We start from the raw sequence: 18340 nt of genomic DNA, 5'->3' as shown, positions 1-18340 counted from the left end.
TCAATGTGCATGTGCAGGTGCCCTCAATGTCTCAGTGGCCTACAGACCTGTCATATTGTCCTCCACATATTCAGCTGTCTGGGTTTCTCCACGAGTTGTTTGCCTGGACACCACTGGGGACTCACAGAACAGTGTCCTCAATGTTGAGAATGCTGTTCCAAAGATCCCCATGTTGCCCACAGTGTGGGTATGGGTTGGAGGGATCTGATGTCTGGCTGCTAGTGTAGAGGGACCCTGCATCTGTGGCTCCTCACGCACCCACTTGAAGTTGCTCTCATGCGTTTGTAGGCCTAAGAGGAAAGCACAGTGGTTCCCCCCTGTTCTCTACTCTGAGATTTGGACCTGCAGGGGCAAATGAAAATGTAGAAGATCTGTCATCTCAGTAGTGCCCACTGTTTGTCTGCTGGGCAGAGAGACGGGTACCTGGGACAGTTGCCTCTGTCACCTTAGTCACTGAGCATAGAGGCTCCTGCTGCTGCCTCTGACATCTTGGTCAAAATGCATGGAGTTTTCTGCTTGGGGCAACCACTGCCACCTCTGCAGGAAGGCCTGTGCTTGGGGAAAGCGGAAGTGGAGGGAGAAGGTAATATTCACCACTCTCAGGCCCCAGATGTCCATGGGTGACCTGGATCCAAACTGGCTCAGCTCAAGGGTTGTCCGCTCTCATCCAGGAAACCTCAATGTCAATGTCCTGGCTTCAGCTGCTCCCCCCCCACACACTAACCAATTTCGAAGTTTCAGATGCTGTGTCCCTCATATAAGGTGCACACTTGGACTCAATCTTTATTATTGGCATGTGACTTTAAAATGGCAGAAAACACAATTCAGTCCCTGTAATCATTCCAAATGGGCAGGGTTTACTATCAAAGCTGGTTCTTCTTCTGTTTGTACTCAAATATGTGAGATATTGCTGCTCATAATAGTGTTCTGAGATACAGTGGAGCATATAGAGAAAACCACTTAGGATGCAACCCAAGGATATATGAAATGCTACTGTGGTGTTTTATCTAGGAGGATAAAGTGCTGCTGTGCAAATTATATCTCCCCAAATTTTTAAATCCTGGTTGTGCAACTAGAAACTTGGTCTACATGAATTAACAGCTTTTCTTATTATATTTACATCTTCCTGTTTGACGTTTACTTGTCATTCCTAGTGACTATATTTTTGGTTTATGTTAGTATTAAAATTATTTTTCCACGAGTTCAGGAGAAATTAATCTAATAAATTATTTCAACTCTTCTAGAAAAAGGAAAGGATGCATTTATTTGAATGGTTCATCATAGTTGACTTTAAATTGGAAATAAGAAAAAAGAAGAATTAGGTTTTAATCCATTGAAAATAAGCTCTAAGCTTTTTAGGATTTCTTAAGATCTAAATAAAAATGTTATCTTTTTGTTCTAGGGTTAGAAATATTTAAGTTTCCATATCTGTTTCTCTCATCATTATATTGAAATAAGAAAACCACTGGCTTTGAAGCAAAGTGATGATTATTTGATGACATATATATATATATATATATATATATATATATGTATATATAAAATCTATATAAGGAATATATGTAGAAAACATATAACACTTTTAACAATTTTATTTTCACTTGTTAATGTTGTCAACATTTAAAGCCTAGTTAATAAAACAGCAATGAGAAAATTAAAGGTACGTATATCAAGCATTTAAAGGTATTTTTAACATATAGCCATGCTTAGATACAATTGAAAGAGCCCCTAAATTAAACACCCTTAACAATGAGCAAGCCATCGATACAAATATGGAATTAGCCATAAAAATATAGTAAAGCATGTTATGCCTTAGTGGATCCTCCATACTTCGCTTATTCCTTAAATGAATGTTCATTTTATCAACATCTACCAATATTTAATATTGTCAGCATAAATGCATGGAAATTAAAGAAGTAATATACATGTAGCCAAAAGCTGGCTCTTCATTTGTTAAAAAACTGAATAGGAAAGATTAACTACATTGAGACACTCTGGGGTCTTTCTTCTCTGTGTATGGATTTGTGATGAACCTATCAAATTCATTCTAGTTGTCTCTCACAAAGTCTATTTGCAAAATGAATTTTTGAGGCTCCACACTTGTCAACTTCTGTGTATTTTCAGAAGTTTATGAGGGAGGTGGAAGAGTTATATTTATCTGGGTAACACATTGTAATACATTCAAAGCTTCCCCTAGGGACTGCCATACCAGATAAAAGAATTATTGAAATAAAACCATGTGTGTCCATCACCCACATGGCAGCCTCCTCTCCACACTCAACATTCCCATACTCACAAAACCTTTCATTGTGATAACTGTTGTCAACAATGAAGATTTCTTTCTTCCTGGGATTTATTATTTTATTTTATGTGAGCATTTGTATGCATGCATATGTACCAAATGCATACAGTTTCAGCAAAGACCAGAAGAGGGCTTCAGGGTCACTGTTATACAACATTGTAAATTACCATATGGATGCTGAAAAGTAAACCTGGGTCCTCTGTGAGATCATCAAATGCTCTTGTATGAGGAGCCATCTCTCCAGACCAACAGTGAATTCTTGTACTGCTTCTTTTCAAGATGAAACCTCTGTTCGCAGGTGAGGCACTGTCAAGTGTGATCAACTTTTCCTACGCTGAGACACTCAGGAGTCTTTCTTCTCGCTGTATGGATTTGTGGCAACCCTACTCAAGTTTATTACAGTTCCCTCTCACAAAGTCCATTTGCAAAATGAATTTTGAGGCTCCACACATGTCAAAAAGAGAGAACACAATGATTATAATACAGTTGTAAAAGTCAGCTCAGAAATCAGTGGGTAGATAAATCTCATTTTTGACAAGGTTTCCTAAATATATCCGCTCTATAAAATGTCAATAGTATGTATTTAAGTTGTATTCTCAAGACAACCCACAGCTCAGTTTGCCAGATGATTCTTTAAGCCCTGTTAAATCAAGCACTTTTACTCAATGCTTTTTGAACTCATGAAATTCTTTTGTAGCACATGAAGAAAAAAACAGACCATTTCCCACTTGATTTCATTGTTGGTACATTTTAACATTTTAATGTTAACCTTTTTATACCTCATAAATCCTACAAGGCAGAAAATAACTTTGATTTTTTTTCACCTTGTGTTACAAGCAAAACAAAAAGAAAATGACTTTAGTGTTTTCTATCCTAGCTTGAAAATCCTCAAATTAAATGTGGCTTGACTTTGTTTAACACTTGTGCAGGAAATCAACTGGATTAGAGATAAAATTTGACGTATTTGAAACTGTAGTTGCCAAGTAGCTTGATTTAATTTTTTGACATTTCAAACATAAGACATGACAATACTTAAATCTATAATTGTATACAATTACAAAATGTCAGTTCACAAGAGAAATTATTTAAAAATAATTAATACACATATTATTTTCTTCTTGGGAGTAACATATCTTGGATATATTATCCAAGAAAATCATGGCTTTGCTTTAAACAAACTATAGAACAAACAGAGCAAATAAAAAGCAAGTAATAAAATAAAATAAAATTAAAATAAGGACTAATGTAGGCAAAGAATACTTTAATATTAGGCATTAGTCTTTCATTATAAGCAATAGATACATTTAAATAAAATGTATATTAAAATTATGTCATATTCAAAATATGTATTACATAAGTATTAAGTTCCAATATTAATAGTACACAAGCAAAATAAAGAAAATTAAAATACAAACATGTTATGATTTCAGTGTGCTATATTTGACAATCAATTTCATGTCCATTTAGATAAATTAACTTTAACACTTCTGTCTTACTCATTTATGAAAGCCCTAATCTTACTTTTAACTGTAGCATTCAGATTTTAACCAGTGGGCTTTCATTTTAAATTTAAGCATCATGTTACTGAAATACAAATGATTATATTGGACTAAGACAGACTTCATGATCTTTAACTATTTTTTGAATTTATAAGTAAAGATATCCAACCCAATAAACCAGATTGAACAAGGCAAAAGCTGTTGGGAAAAAGATTCTGGAGTAGGAATCAATTTTGGCGATGCGTATGTGTAAACGGCCTTCTCTCCAGGACCCAGTTCTACAGTCTTCAAAGCAGCAGAAAAAGCTAGCACAGTCTTTGCCCTCCAAACACTGGTAACCATAATCATCTTCCCCTTGAGGCAGAGAAATGCTGTTCATGGGAATCAGAGTGGATCCGGCATGAAGACCTGGGGATACCTGAGTAGATAATAAATGAGACTGTGAGACAGAAAGGCAAAGAAAATAGATACATTTACCTCTGCCTGGATGCACTAGGAAACTGATAATTAAAAATGAAAACAAAACAAAAAAACAAAAAAACCCTTGACTTCCAAGTATTGCTTATGTTCAATTATAATGTATTTTTAGGTTTCAATTTACTCTGTTACACATAAATTTTCTTTTCCAAAAAGTATGTAAAAAAAAGTAGTTTTGGAAATAAAACTCATTGTATATCTCTAGAAACTTAATCTATAAAACTATTGTCAACCATGAATATAAGTACAAAATGGCAATACATATGCTTCTGTGGTGTTAGACATTCAAATAGTTATAATGCTGCAATATTTTGTGCTATTGCATGTAATTTAATTTACTTCTTAGTTATAATGTGATTCAATAGAAAGAAGAAACATTCTCATGGTGAAAACATTTTGAAAAACCTGAAAGGACAGAAAAAAAATATATGGCATGCATCAGATTGATTAAGTGAACAGAGGCAGATTACAATAATTTAAACACTCAGCTTTAGGAGCAATAGATGTACACAACCAGGCTCCTTTTAACAGTGTAACAATCCTCCCTGTGAAAATCATATTTGCACCTAAGTGAAATTTTTAAATTATTATAGAACAATCTATAGTTATAGATAACTATAACTCCTATTTTACCAGTATTATTTGAGATCCTGAGATCCATATTAAATTAACAATTCATAACAAGTTCTTATTATTTTTAATTTATACTGTATTTCTTTGTGTGTGTGTCTGTGTGCATAAGAATGAACATGCTATGTTACAGGATGCATGTAAAGTTCTTTTGGTTTTTTTTTTTTTTGGATTTATTTATTTTTTATTTCATGCGTATCTGTATTTTGCCTGCATGTCTGTTTATGTGAAGATGTCAGATTCCCTAGAACTGGAGTTACAGGTGTTCATGTAGGTGCCAGAATTTGAACCCAGGTCCTGTGGAACATTTAAGCACAGAGCCATTTCTCCAGTCCCTCATGTAAAGTTCTTGAGAGCTGAGATTGAACTCAGGTTGTTAGTCTTGGTAGCATTTGTCTTTAAGACCTGCTGCGGAACCCTGTTGACACAGGATCTGAATGTTTGTAAGTGGTAAAAATAATATTTGAAAGTATTATAGCTCAGTAAAGAGTCAAAATTGTGTAACCTAAAGTAAGCAATTTAGAGTGAGATAAACGAGAACTAAGTGTATCCCACAAAACAGGGCTAGTGTGAACTTGAACAAGAAATGTGGTTGCTCCTCTGCCTCTGGGATGCCTGTCATGCAAAAGTGATGATTGTAATACTACAGACCAGCTCCATGATTAAACAGGGCATGTAGCAAGCATTTGCTGGCAAATAAACAGCACTCACTAGTGCAGTTGCTTTTCTGTTGCTACTGCTTTCTGAAAAGGGCATGTCAAAGTAGACTATGAAATACATGGTAAAGCATACATGCCCACACTGCTAAAAAGAAAGGTGGTTAAAAAAATATCAGTCCTTTAAGATGGCAAGACTGCAGCTTTAATCATGCGTTGTCCTTCAGAACTTCTCAGTGTCGTGACGTCACCAGGCTGTGGGTTGTAAGTCTCACCATAATCATTGCTTTGTTGTCATCTCAGCACTAAATTAGACGTCAGGGATATAAAAATCACGTTACTGGGTGTAATTCTTTCCAATGTAGATGCTTATCAATTTTTCTTTACATTAAATTGTGAAAATATGTTTCTCACAAACATGACACGTTTTATGAGAAATATTTAAAGATGACTGTGGGTTTCTTAAAATTTGAACTTTTATTTAAAACTATTGTGTTTCTAAATAGTAAGAGAATATAGACAAATAAATATTGAAAATTGAGCAGATGTAGGCTGAGAAGAAATGGCTCTATAGATAGAGCATTTGTGCTGCAAGTCTGAGAAGTAAGCCTCAGATTGTCAGGACTCAAGTAAAATACCAGGCAGGTGTGGCGGCTGCCAGTTACAACTGAGCTCAGGAGAAAAATCGACAGATGACCCCAGGGCAATACGGCTACCTCCACTAGCCTACTTGGTGAGCCCTGCATTCTCACCAAGGGAGACCTCACCTCAATAAAACAGAGGTTCCTACCTTTTTATCTTCTGTTTTGGAGTACAAGTGAAATTCATAAACCTAGAAATGATTTGTGGAAGCAGATACAATAAAAGAAAAGGGAGGGCAGGATTGGGAGGGGACAACGAAGCAGTCTGCAGCTGGGATACAAAATGAATAAATTATAATAAATAAAGTGAATAAATAAATAAAGAAAAATTCAAAACATGAGGAAAAAACAAAAACAGAACAAAAAAATGAGATGAAAGTAGAATAAAGGGAGAATGAAAGTGTAGAGGAGGAGTGCTACCAACAGAAAGACTCACGCTGGAAGTTATGATGAAGATGGAACAAGGAGTGAGGTAAAGGCTTAACAAAATGAATTGTGTATGCCAAAGCTAGATGAAAACATATTATCTTTACTCATAAGTAAAATTTATAAGAAGGTGGTAGTAGAAGACAGGTGATGTATAAAGAATCCTTAAAAATAACCCACTAGTTTGTAAACTAATTAAAAAATACATAAAAGCAAAAGATCATAAAAAAGAAATTCTGGACCATATGATACCTAGGAAATCAAAATGTGTAGATGAGTGCACCTCTTAAACCTCATCAGAGAAGGTTATTTTTGCCGAGATTCACAAAAGTTCAACGCGCATAAAATAAGTACTGTAGAAATGGGACATCACAGTCTGCCTTCAAGGCTCAGGATCATAGAAAAAGGGGAGATGGAAGATTATTAGAGCCAAAGGTAGTGGACATCCATAGTGAAAAAAATTCAGCAGGTGTTACAGGACTGGTGCACAGAGGAACTCATGGTACCTATGAAGGAATGCACAAGACATGTGTGTAGAAGGAAATCCCTTGTGTATTGTATGGATGCAACACCTATCAATTAAAAAGCCAATGAACTATGGCTGAGTCAGGAAATAGGTGGGACATCCAGCAAGCAGAAGGGATTCTGGGATAGAGTGAGGCATGTGCATTTCAGCCAGGAAGAAGATGGATGCATGGTGTCTGAGCTCAGGTAATCAGCCATGCGGCAAAATGTAAATTAGTATCATGGGTTATTTTGAGTCTGAGCTAGTCAGAGAAGACCCCAGCTACACGGCCAAGGTATTTGTAAAGAATTATCTTGAGCCTCATGAGTCATTATTCTGGGAGCTAGAGTGGAAAGAAAACTTTCTACAACACGGGTGCAAGATAAAGCCTGCGCATCCCGCCAGCCCCAGAGTAAACTGGGGAAGGCTTCATGAAATCTCATTCACATCTGAGAAGGTGTTGGCAAGTGATGACTGATGAAGGAAGGAGTGTCAGTCTTCAGATATGTGGTCCTGTAGATGGTCTTACGTCTATTTAGATACTAGCAGCACAGATGGACTCAGTGGCAAAAAAACAAGAACACATGACATAAGGAGAGAAAACGGTTGGAAGGCATAGGATAGAATTGGAGAGGAGAGGAAGGAGATCTACTTAATCAAGACATAAGCATACATAAAATTTCAAGGGGGATGATAAAATAATTGAATGAGTACCTTTAGAGGAGGACATAGAAATTTCCATAATAAGGAATGGAGAAGGGTCTCAGAAAATGCTGCATTATTTAAGTGCACATATAGCATATGGATTTTGTGGATAACTGGGTAGAAGTCCCAGCACACACTGTGCATTGTTCAAAAATACCTGTAATTATGTATTTCTAGGGGATCCCGTGTCCTCTTTTGGACCCTAAGGACCCCTGCACTCATATGCACGTACATATGCACAGCCATACACATAATTAAAGTTGATAAAATGGGAAAAGAATTAAATTTACAGAAATAAAAGATAAAAGTATTAAGTAAAAATGAACAATAAACTGGTCTCTTTTTTTACATTACAAAACATGATAAGTTTAGAGGTTAGAAGCAACAGAGTAGCATTGGAATTAGTCATATATTTTAATTTGAAATTTAAAATTCTAAAGTTAATCAATATATGAAGTGCTAAACATATGGCGGATACATATATCATATATACTATATATTTCATATTATATATATGAAAAGAAGGTGGTAAGAAAACTGTCTTTCATATGAATAACTATTTTTCCTTTTTTCTATCTTTAGTGTTGTAAAATTTGGTATACAAGTATTAGAAACAGTGAATAATGTATTAAAAGAAAACAAAAAAAAATCATAATATTTCAATTTTGAAATTTGTGCCTACGGGTACTAGGCAGAGAATTCCATTTTTACATGCACATTATTATTCTGTCTGTTCATTTGCTTCAAATACTTCCATTAGTATAAATTTAGATTTTTAATAAGAGTCTTATTCAATGATTAATCTACTTTTCAGTCTGTGAACGGTAACATGAAAGGAAGCTATTACGTTGAGAACATAGAAAGCTAACTACAAGTGGAAGCTAGTTGATTGTGGAGCACATTATTTAACTGATGTTGCAACTGACATTAACTGATTACCATCTCACGAACAGCGCTGTATCCACTGACATTTTATAATTACTTAAGCAGCCTTTTTTGCTGTGTTTTTCATATAACCAATATCACAAATATTTCTCTTGGGAGCTTTGTCAAACACCATTTCAGAAGTGAAAAACCTCTTATGAGTTGTGAGATCGAGGATTGACACAGGTGTTTGTTATTTCACTACATCCTCTGAAGGGTAGACGAATGTTTATTCATGCAGACTTGTGCTGACTGGAAAGGGGATTAGCCTTTTGCATAAAGGACACTGTGAATTGGAGGTTTGAGAGGCTCTTCCACACCAAATCTTCCCTTGAGGTTCTGGTTCTCTCTCTCTCTTTCTCTTTTTAATACTTTTTATTTTTTTATATTAATCACAGGTTATTTACTTTGTATCCCAGCCATAGAGCCCTCCCTCATTCCTCCCAATCCCACCCTCCCTCCCTCATCTCCTCCCTGCCCCTTTCTAAGTCCACTGATAAGGGAAGGTCTCCTCCCCTTCCATCTGACCCTAGCTTATCAGGTCTCATCTGGACTGGCTGCAATGTCCTCCTCTGTGGTCTGACAAGGCTGCTCCTCCCTTGGGGGAGTAGATTGTCAAAGAATCAGCCACTGAGTTCATGTCAGAGACAAACCCTGTTCCCCATACTAGGAAAGGCATTTGTATACTGAGCTGCAATGGGCTACATCTGTGCAGGGGTTCTAAGTAATATACATGAATGGTCTTTGGTTAGGGTATCAGTCTCAGAAAAGACCCCTGTGCCCAAATATTTTGGTTTTGTTGTTCTCCTTGTGGAGCTCCTCTCCTCTCCAGGTCTTGCTACCTTCTTCATCTTTCATATGATTCTCTGCACTCTGCCCAAAGTTTGGTTATGAGTCTCAGCATCTGCTTTGATACATGGCTAGGTAGTCTTTCAGAGGCCCTCTGTGATAGGCTCCTGTCCTGTTTCTTGTTTTCTCCTTCTTTAAATATCCATACCATTTGTCTTTCTAAGTAAGGATTGATTATCTTCACTTAGCTTCTTTAGGTGTATAGATTTTAGTATGTTTATCCTATCTTGTAGGTTTAGCATCCACTTATAAGTGAATAAACAATGTATGTGTCTTTCTGCTTCTGGGATACCTCACTCAAAAGACACTGTCATCAGAACAAAATGACAACCTACAGACTGGGAAAGTATCTTTACCAAGTCTATGTCTGACAGAGGGCTAATATCTAGAATATATAAAGAACTAAAAAATTAAAAGCAACGAAAGAAGTAATCCAATTGAAAATGGCGTATCTAGCTAAACAGAGAACTCTCTGCAGAGGAATATCGAATGGCAGAGAAACACTTAAAGAAATGCTCAACCTCATTAGCCATTAGGGAAATGCAAATCAAAATGACCCTGAGATTTCACCTTACACCCATCAGAATGGCTAAGATCAAAAACTCAAGTGACAACGCATGCTGGAGAGGATGTGGAGAAAGGGGAACTCTCCTCCATTCCTGGTGGGAATGTAAACTGGTACAACCACTGTGGAAATCAGTCTGGTGCTTTCTCAGACAATTAGGAATACTTCTTCAAGATCCAGCTATAGCACTCCTAGGCATACAACCGAAAGATGCTCAAGTACACAACAAGCACATTTGCTCAAACATGTTTGAGGCTCCGATTCTTATTTTCTGTAGTACATTAATTCTTGAGCTATTACAGTAGTCTACACATTTAGGGCTGACCTCTTATGCAATTTAAGAACACACACTGTGTCCTTATTTTCAATTATCTTTACTTTTATATAGATGTCACTATGACATTCTGCTTAGAAATGTCTGTGACACATGAGAGCTTAAAGGACAAAAACTATAGTCTTATCATGACACCATAAATGTACAAGCTGCCCACAAACTGTCCACCTTAGACACTGGTAATCTTGCTTCTGCAGCTCCTCTGTTGTAGGCAGTGGTGTCCAATGTAGCTGCAAAATACCCTCTATCTACTATGCCTGGTAAAGAAGCTACATGGTCCTTTTAAGCATGTGGTGCAACAATGCTAGGGAGACATAACATTTTGAATTTTGTTCAGTGCCTATTAGTTTCTATCCACCTAAACAGTTTGTAACGGCTACTGGATTAGATGGCCCATCTCTAGACATAAGCAAGTCTTCCCCAATTCAAATCTACCAGCCTCAACTGAGTTCATGTGGTCTTCTCTGATTTAAATGTTCGCCCAAATTTATTCTTCTGAAAACTGCAACTTATTCTCCGAACAACTACTTCAACGGTGCTACACTGTCCCTGATTTTTTTTACTCTATCAAACTTTCTTTGAAAAACTTATTTAAAAGGCTTTATAAGGGAATTCTTTCCACATGAAATGAAAGGAAAATTTTCCTGAGCACCGTGTGACCCACATTCGCATAACCTTCTTTTCAACACTACGTGTCTGTTAAATCTATAATTCACAGACCACGTTTCATGGTGTCCCAAGCAGTCCATACATGCCAGGCATAGCTTGTGTAGGCACAGCTTGGAGTAGTTGTCTGTTTCAGGAATAACAGCTCTCATACTTTTAAAAATAACGCTCACCTTATATTGGTATTTATTTTAGTAAAATACCTTGCCTTTGAAAAATGGTATTGAAACTAACTATCTCACTGCTAATTCTCTCACACTTTGAATTTGCAAATTATTTATTATTGTTGTTTTTATGTGTACATGTATAGACACAGGAGTGCACATGTCTGCATAAATGAATGTGCATGAATAATGTGTATCCTCATTTGGCAAAATAAGGTGATAAATTTGGAGACTTGCAATAGCTGAAGAAGCAATGTGCTACTGAAAATAGGAACTGAAGCAGAGAGTGATGATAACACGCGGAAGAGCTTTCTAACCCTCAAAAATCTGTCTACTTTCTGTGAAAAACTGACGTTTGTATGTAGAGAGGCTAAAGGACAATCCTGGGTGCTAATACTTAGGAGCTATCTGCCTGTTTTTGTTTAAGACAGCATCATCCACTAGGCTCTGAGGGAGGTAACCATGTGAGACTTCCTGTCAAGAGAGCGTCACTATGGCCAGTATTTGAATTGAGGGTAGGATGCTGGATACCATGGTGGTCAAGCTTGTCTACACCCTGATCTAAACATTCCTGGGAGAAGAGGACACATTTGATTTCTTTTGATTCCAAATTGACTTTATGTTGTTAAATATGAAAATAAAAACAAAAGCCTATATTTACGATTTTACACTCTACCAAAATTGAAGGCCTAGGATTAAACCATTGCTGGCTTGTGTTTTCCATATCTGTCTCAAAATGTATGTACCTCATGGTGTTATGAGAATTCTAATAACCTCTGAATACTGGAAGCTTCAACACGAAATGCTCATTATTGGTGATGGCAGGTTTATAAATACTTCATTTCTACAGTCTTCACCTAGTCCAAAATAGCCTTAGTTCACAGTCCAACACACCAGCAGAGTTAACCCAACTTCTAAGATTTTCCATTAACACAATTTTATGCAAATCATTTACTAGTAAGTGTTATAAAGAGAGAAAACCCACATATTGATTGGGAGGTGGATTTCCTAAGATATCACTGATAGGTAGAATAAAAACAAAAATGAAAGTAGAAAAAATGAACAGGAGATACAATGTAAAAAATATATTAAAGGGGAAGAGAAAGGGGAGAAAAAGGAGAAAGGAAAGAAAAATAAAATCATTTAAAGGAAAAAGTAAGGGGCTTTTTAATTAAATTGCTTATTACTGAGATTTCCAAGATGGCAGCTACCAGAGCACACAGTAACCAAAGGGCACAGGATCTGAAACTGTGAAATTGATGAGCAGAAGGGCAGCTGAGGCCAGAACATCCACATTGAGGCTTGCTGGGAGAGAGGGAACAGCCTGTGAGCTGGGACAGTTTGGATCCAGGTCACCCATGGACATCTCTGGGGACTGAGAGTGGAGAATATTCAACCCCCTGCATTTCCCCTTTCCCCAAACACTGACATTCCTGCTCAGTGACTGAAAGGGCACAGGTGGGTCTCCTAAGGGGCTGTGGCTGCCCAAGTGCAAACCTCCTCCCTCGGTGACTGAAAAAGTAAAGGCAGGCCTCCCAGAGCTGACACCCGGGCAGGGCAGAGTCTAGTGCAAGCAGGAGCCTCCACACACTCTGTGACTGAGGCTACAGCGGCATTCCTGCCTGGCTTCCAAACAATATACACCACTGAGCTGATGGATCTCCTACACTCTTATTTGCCCCTGCAGGCCCAAATCTTAGAGTAGAGAACAGGGGGGTCCCCTGTCCTTTCTGATTATGCCAAGCCAGTGAATGCATCTTTAAGTGAGCACTGCAGAGGCCCAGAACCAGGGGACATCTGAAACGTCTCACACACCACCACTGTAGGCAACATAAGGATCCTTGGGACAGCATTCTCAACGGGGAAGCCCCTGTTCTGTGGGTCTAAAAGTGGAGTCCAGGCAAGCAATATCTGGAGCCCAGACAGATCTGAATACCTGGAGTACAATACAGTAGGCTTATAGGCCACCTGCCTACAGGCAGGTGGTATTCAGGCCACCTGTGCATGCGCATTTTGCCTGCAAACAGTGCCAGTACCCACAACCACCAAAGTTCACCCCTCACTTAAGCATTACCTTTCAGCATCTACACTCTAGCATCCTCTCCCTCAAGGCACACTGCCATACACACACCCATGCATGCCTACCTGCACCTGTGACCTTCCTCCCTTAGCTATAGCTGAAACACCAACATCCACTCTCAAACCAGTGGACCTCTCTCATCTTCCTGAAAAATACTCCAGACACCAGAGACTGACAGACCCAGTCTGAAGTACAGATTCCAGAAACAAACAGCAAAGGTTACAGATAAGCAGATGGCCAGAGGTCCACATAAGAACACATCCAACCTGAGGGGGGGAGCAGCCTTACCAGGCCACAGAAGAAGACAATGCAGCCATGCCTGATGAGACCTGATAGACTAGGGTCAGATGGAAGGGTAGGAGGACCTATCTTATCATTGGACTGGGGAAAGGTCATGGGAGGAGAAGAAGAAAGGAATGTAGGATTGGAAGGGGATAAGGAATGGGGGCTACAGCTGGGTTACAGTAAACTGTAATTAATAAAAATAAAATGGAAATAAAAAATAACACATCCAACAAAAATCAAGACATTATGGCTTCATCAGCAACCCCCACATTCAACAGATATTTTATCTATCAGAAACACAGAAAAATTATTTTAAAGCTATGCTTATCCAGTTATTATAGGCACATAAAGAGAAAATGGACAAAGCTCTCAAAGAAGAACAGGCAAATAGAGTCAAAAAAAAAAAAAGGCAAACGTAGAGGCACAAATAGTGGCATATAGAGAGGAAATGAACAAAAAAATAGAGGCCATCATGGAAGGACAGGAATCCACATTTAAACAGATGAAAGAAATGGTCCAAGAAAGAAAAACAGAATTAGACTTAATAAAGGAAACACAAACAGAGAAAAGCCTGGAGCTTGAGAACTTAGAGAAAAGATAAGGAACCACAAAGGTAAGCATCACCAACATAATACAAGAGATGGAAGAGAGAATCCCAGGTGCTAAAGATGCAAAAACTGATATATCTCTCAAAGAAAAAGTAAAATTGGAAAAGTTCCAAACACAAATCATCCAAGAAATCAAGAATGCCTTGAAAAGAAAAAAATAAAATCTAAGAATAATAGGAATAGATGAAAAAGAATAGTCCAGGCTCCAAGGTCCAACAAATATTTTCAAGAAAATTTTCCCAACATAAAGAAAGAGATGTCCATATACATATAAGAGGCCTACAGAACACCAAGTAGACTAGACCAGAGAGGAAACACCACACTTCACATAATATTCAAAACATGTAATCTACAGACAAAAATATTAAAAGCAGCAAAGGGAAAAGGCCAAGTAACATATAAAGGTAGACCTATCAGAATCATACCCAACTTCTCAACAGAAACTATGAAAGCCAGAAGGCTTTGGGCAAATGTCATGCAGATTCTAAGAGATCATAGATGCCAACCCAGACTACTATACCAAGCAAAGCTTTTAATCAACATAGATGAAGAAAACAAAATATTCCATGACAAAACTAAACTTAAACAGTATTGTCACAGCAACCCAGCCCTACAGAAGATACTAGAAGGAAAACTCCAATCTAACGAAATCAACTACACCCAAAAAAACACAGGATATAGATAACTTCACAACACAGAATTAAAAGAAAGCAAACATGAAAGACAGTAACACTACCAACTGCATAATAAAAGGAACTAATATTCATAGGTCACTATTATCTATCAACATCAACAGGCTCAACTCTCAAATAAAAAGACCCAGACAAACAGAATGGTTGTGGAAACAGGATCCAACATTCTGCTGCATCTAAGAAACAGATCTCTGCAACAAAGATAAAAACTATCTCAGAGTAAAGAGCTGCAGAATTGTTTTTCAAGAAAATGGACACAGAAAACAAGCTGGGGTAGCTATCCTAATACCTAATAAAATAAATATTCAACCAAAATTAATTAAAAAGATGAGGAGGGGGGCTTCATTCACATCAAAGGAAAAATCCACCAGGAGGACATCACCATCCTGAACATCTATGCCCCAAATACAAGAATACCTGCATTTGTAAATGAAACATTATTAAAGCTTAAATCACACATCGATCCCAATACCTTAACATTGGGATACTTCAACACTCCACTCTCACCAAGGGACAGATCATTTAAACAGAAGCTAAACAGGGAAATAATGACAATTAAAGAAGTTCTAAATCAAATGGATCTAATAGATGTCTACATAACTTTTCACCCAAACACAAAACAGTATGAAAGAAATGGTGGAAGAAAGAAAAACAGAATTAGAATTAATAAAGAAAACACAGAGAAAAGCCTAGAGCTTGAGAATTTAGAGAAAAGATCAAGAACCACAAAGGTAAGCATCACCAACATAATACAAGAGGTGAAAGAGAGAATCTCAGATGCTGAAGATGCAATTGCAGAAACTGATACATCTCTTAAAGAAAAAGTAAAATTGGAAAATTTCAGATCCTCAGGGAATCTTCTCAAAAATTGATCGTATAGTTGAGCACAAAGCAACTCTCTACAATACATGAAGATCAAAATAATCCCTTGTATCCTATCAGACCACCATGGCCTAAAACTAGACTTCAATAATAACAGAAATAACAAAAAGCCTACATACAAATGGAAACCAAACAACTCCCCACTCAGTGACAGCTGAGTCAAAGAAGAAATAAAAAAAGAAGTTTGATATTTCTGAAAATTCAATGAAAATGAAATCACAAATTACCCAAACCCACTACGCAATGACAGCAGTGCGAAGGCACTAAGTGACTCTAGAAGGAAGTTGGAGACATCTCATACAAGCAAATTAAGAACACACCTAAAAGCCCTAGGGGAAAAAAAAATGAAAAGAAGCAGACACACCCAAGAGGAGTAAACGATTAGAAATATCAAACTCAGAGCTAAAATCAATGAATTAGAAACAAAGAAAACAATTCAAAGACTCGAGACCAAGAGCTGATTCTTTGAGAAAATCAACAAGATAGACAAACTCTTAGGCAAACTAACTAAAAGGCAGAGAAACACCATCCAAATCAACAAAATAAGAAATGAAATGGGGGATATAACAACAGACACAGAGGAAATCCAAACAATCATTAGGTCTTACTACAAAAACATATATGCCACAAAATTTGAAAATCTAAAGGAAATATTAAGGACAATTTTTTTGATAGATTCCATCTACCAAAAATCAATCAAGATCAGGTCAATAGATTAAATAGTCCTATATCCTCTAAGGAACTAGAAAGTCATCAGAAATCTCCCTTCCAAAAAAGTCCTGGGCCAGATGGTTTCATTCATGTTTAAAATCTTGGAGAGATCAAGGATACAAAGCACACATACAGAAAAACTATAGCCAAAATCAAATTAAATTGACAGAAACTTAAATCAAACCCATTGAACTCAGGGACAAAGCAAGGCTGCCAACTCTCTCAGTTATCTTTTCAACATAGTACTTGGAGTCCTAGCTAGATGAATAACACAGCTAAAGGAGATCAAGGGGATACAAATCACAAAGGATGAAGTCAAAGTATTCCTATTTGCAGATGATATGAGAGTATACATGAGCAACCCAAAAATTCAACCTGAGAACTCCTTAAGTTGATAAACACCTTCAGCATAGTAGTTGGATACAAGATTAACTCAGACCAGTAGCCCTACTGTTTATGAAAGACAAGAGGACTGAGAAAGAAATTAGGGAAACAACATCATGCAAAATAGCAACTAATAACATAAAGTAACTTGGTGTGATTCTAACCAAACAAGTAAAAGTCCTTTTTGAATAAAAACTTCAAGCCTTTGAAGAATGAAACTGAAGAAGATATCAACAGATGGAAAGATTTCCCATGCCCTTGGATCTGTAGGATTAACATAGTGAAAATGGTCATTTTGTCAAAAGCAATCTACAGATTCAATGAAATTCCCATCAAAATACCAACCCAAATCTTTACACAACATGAAAGAAAAATTCTTAATTTCATATGGAAAAACAAAACACCCAGAATTGCTAAAACAACCCTGTACATCAGCAGATCATCTGGAGGTGTCCCCATCCCAGATCTCAAGGAGTACTGCAGAGAAATAGTAATAAAGACTGCATGGTACTGCATAGAAACTGCATAGAAACAGAATGGTGGATCAATATAATTGAATAGAAGACACAGAAACAAACCCACACACCTATGGATACTTGATTTTTGACAAAAAAAAAAAAACAACTTAAAACCATACATTTGAAAAAAGGCAGCATCTTCAACAAATGGTGCTGGTCTAACTGAATGTCTACATGTAGAAAAATGCAAATAGATCCATCCATATTTATCACCCTGCACAAAACTAAAGTCCAAGTGGATCAAAGACCTCAATATAAACCAAGACACACTAAACCTATTAGAAGAAAATGTGGAGAAGAGCCTTGAACTCATTGGCAGAGAAGACAACTTCCTGAATTGAAACATCAACAGGACAGGCTCTAAGAGCAAAAGTCAATAAATGGGACCTCATGAAACTGAAAAGCTTTTGTAAATCAAAGGAGACTGTCATGAGAACAAAACGACAGCCTACAGACTGGGAAAGGATCTTCAGCAACCCTATATCTGACAGAGGGCTAATATCCAGAATATTTAAAGAATTCAAGAAGTTAAACAGCAAAAAATCAAGTAATTCAATTAAAAAGCAGGATACAGAGCTAAAGAGAGAGTTTTCTGTAGAGGAATATCAAATGGAAGAGAAACACTGGAAGAAATGCTCAAAATCTCTAGTCATCAGAGAAATGCAAATCAAAACGACCTTGAGATTTCACCCTACATCCATCAGAATGGCTAAGATTAAAAACTCAAATGACAACACATGATGGAGAGGATGTGGAGAAAAGGGAAACCTCCTCCATTTCTGTTGGGAATGTATACTTATACAACCACTTTGGAAATCAATTGGGAGCTTTCTCAGA

At 37.2% G+C, this 18340-nt stretch overlaps 1 protein-coding gene across 1 annotated transcript in view; it reads right to left on the bottom strand.

Annotated features, from left to right (window-relative positions):
* Window positions 1-3542: 3542 nt before the first annotated feature.
* Gabrg1 (gamma-aminobutyric acid type A receptor subunit gamma1) overlaps window positions 3543-18340 on the bottom strand; it is a 91641-nt gene continuing 76843 nt past the window's right edge. Inside the window, exon 9 of the mRNA XM_055629441.1 lies at window positions 3543-4219. Coding sequence (XP_055485416.1) covers window positions 3950-4219 — 270 coding nt within the window. The 3' untranslated portion in view covers window positions 3543-3949. The remainder of the gene's footprint in view (window positions 4220-18340) is intronic.

The sequence above is a fragment of the Psammomys obesus genome, unplaced genomic scaffold (assembly GCF_907164565.1).
Source record: "Psammomys obesus unplaced genomic scaffold, mPsaObe1.curated_primary_1811, whole genome shotgun sequence".
Classification (NCBI taxonomy): Eukaryota; Metazoa; Chordata; class Mammalia; order Rodentia; family Muridae; genus Psammomys; species Psammomys obesus.
The sequence above is the reverse complement of the archived record's forward strand: the minus strand, read 5'-3'. Positions and strand labels throughout refer to the sequence as shown.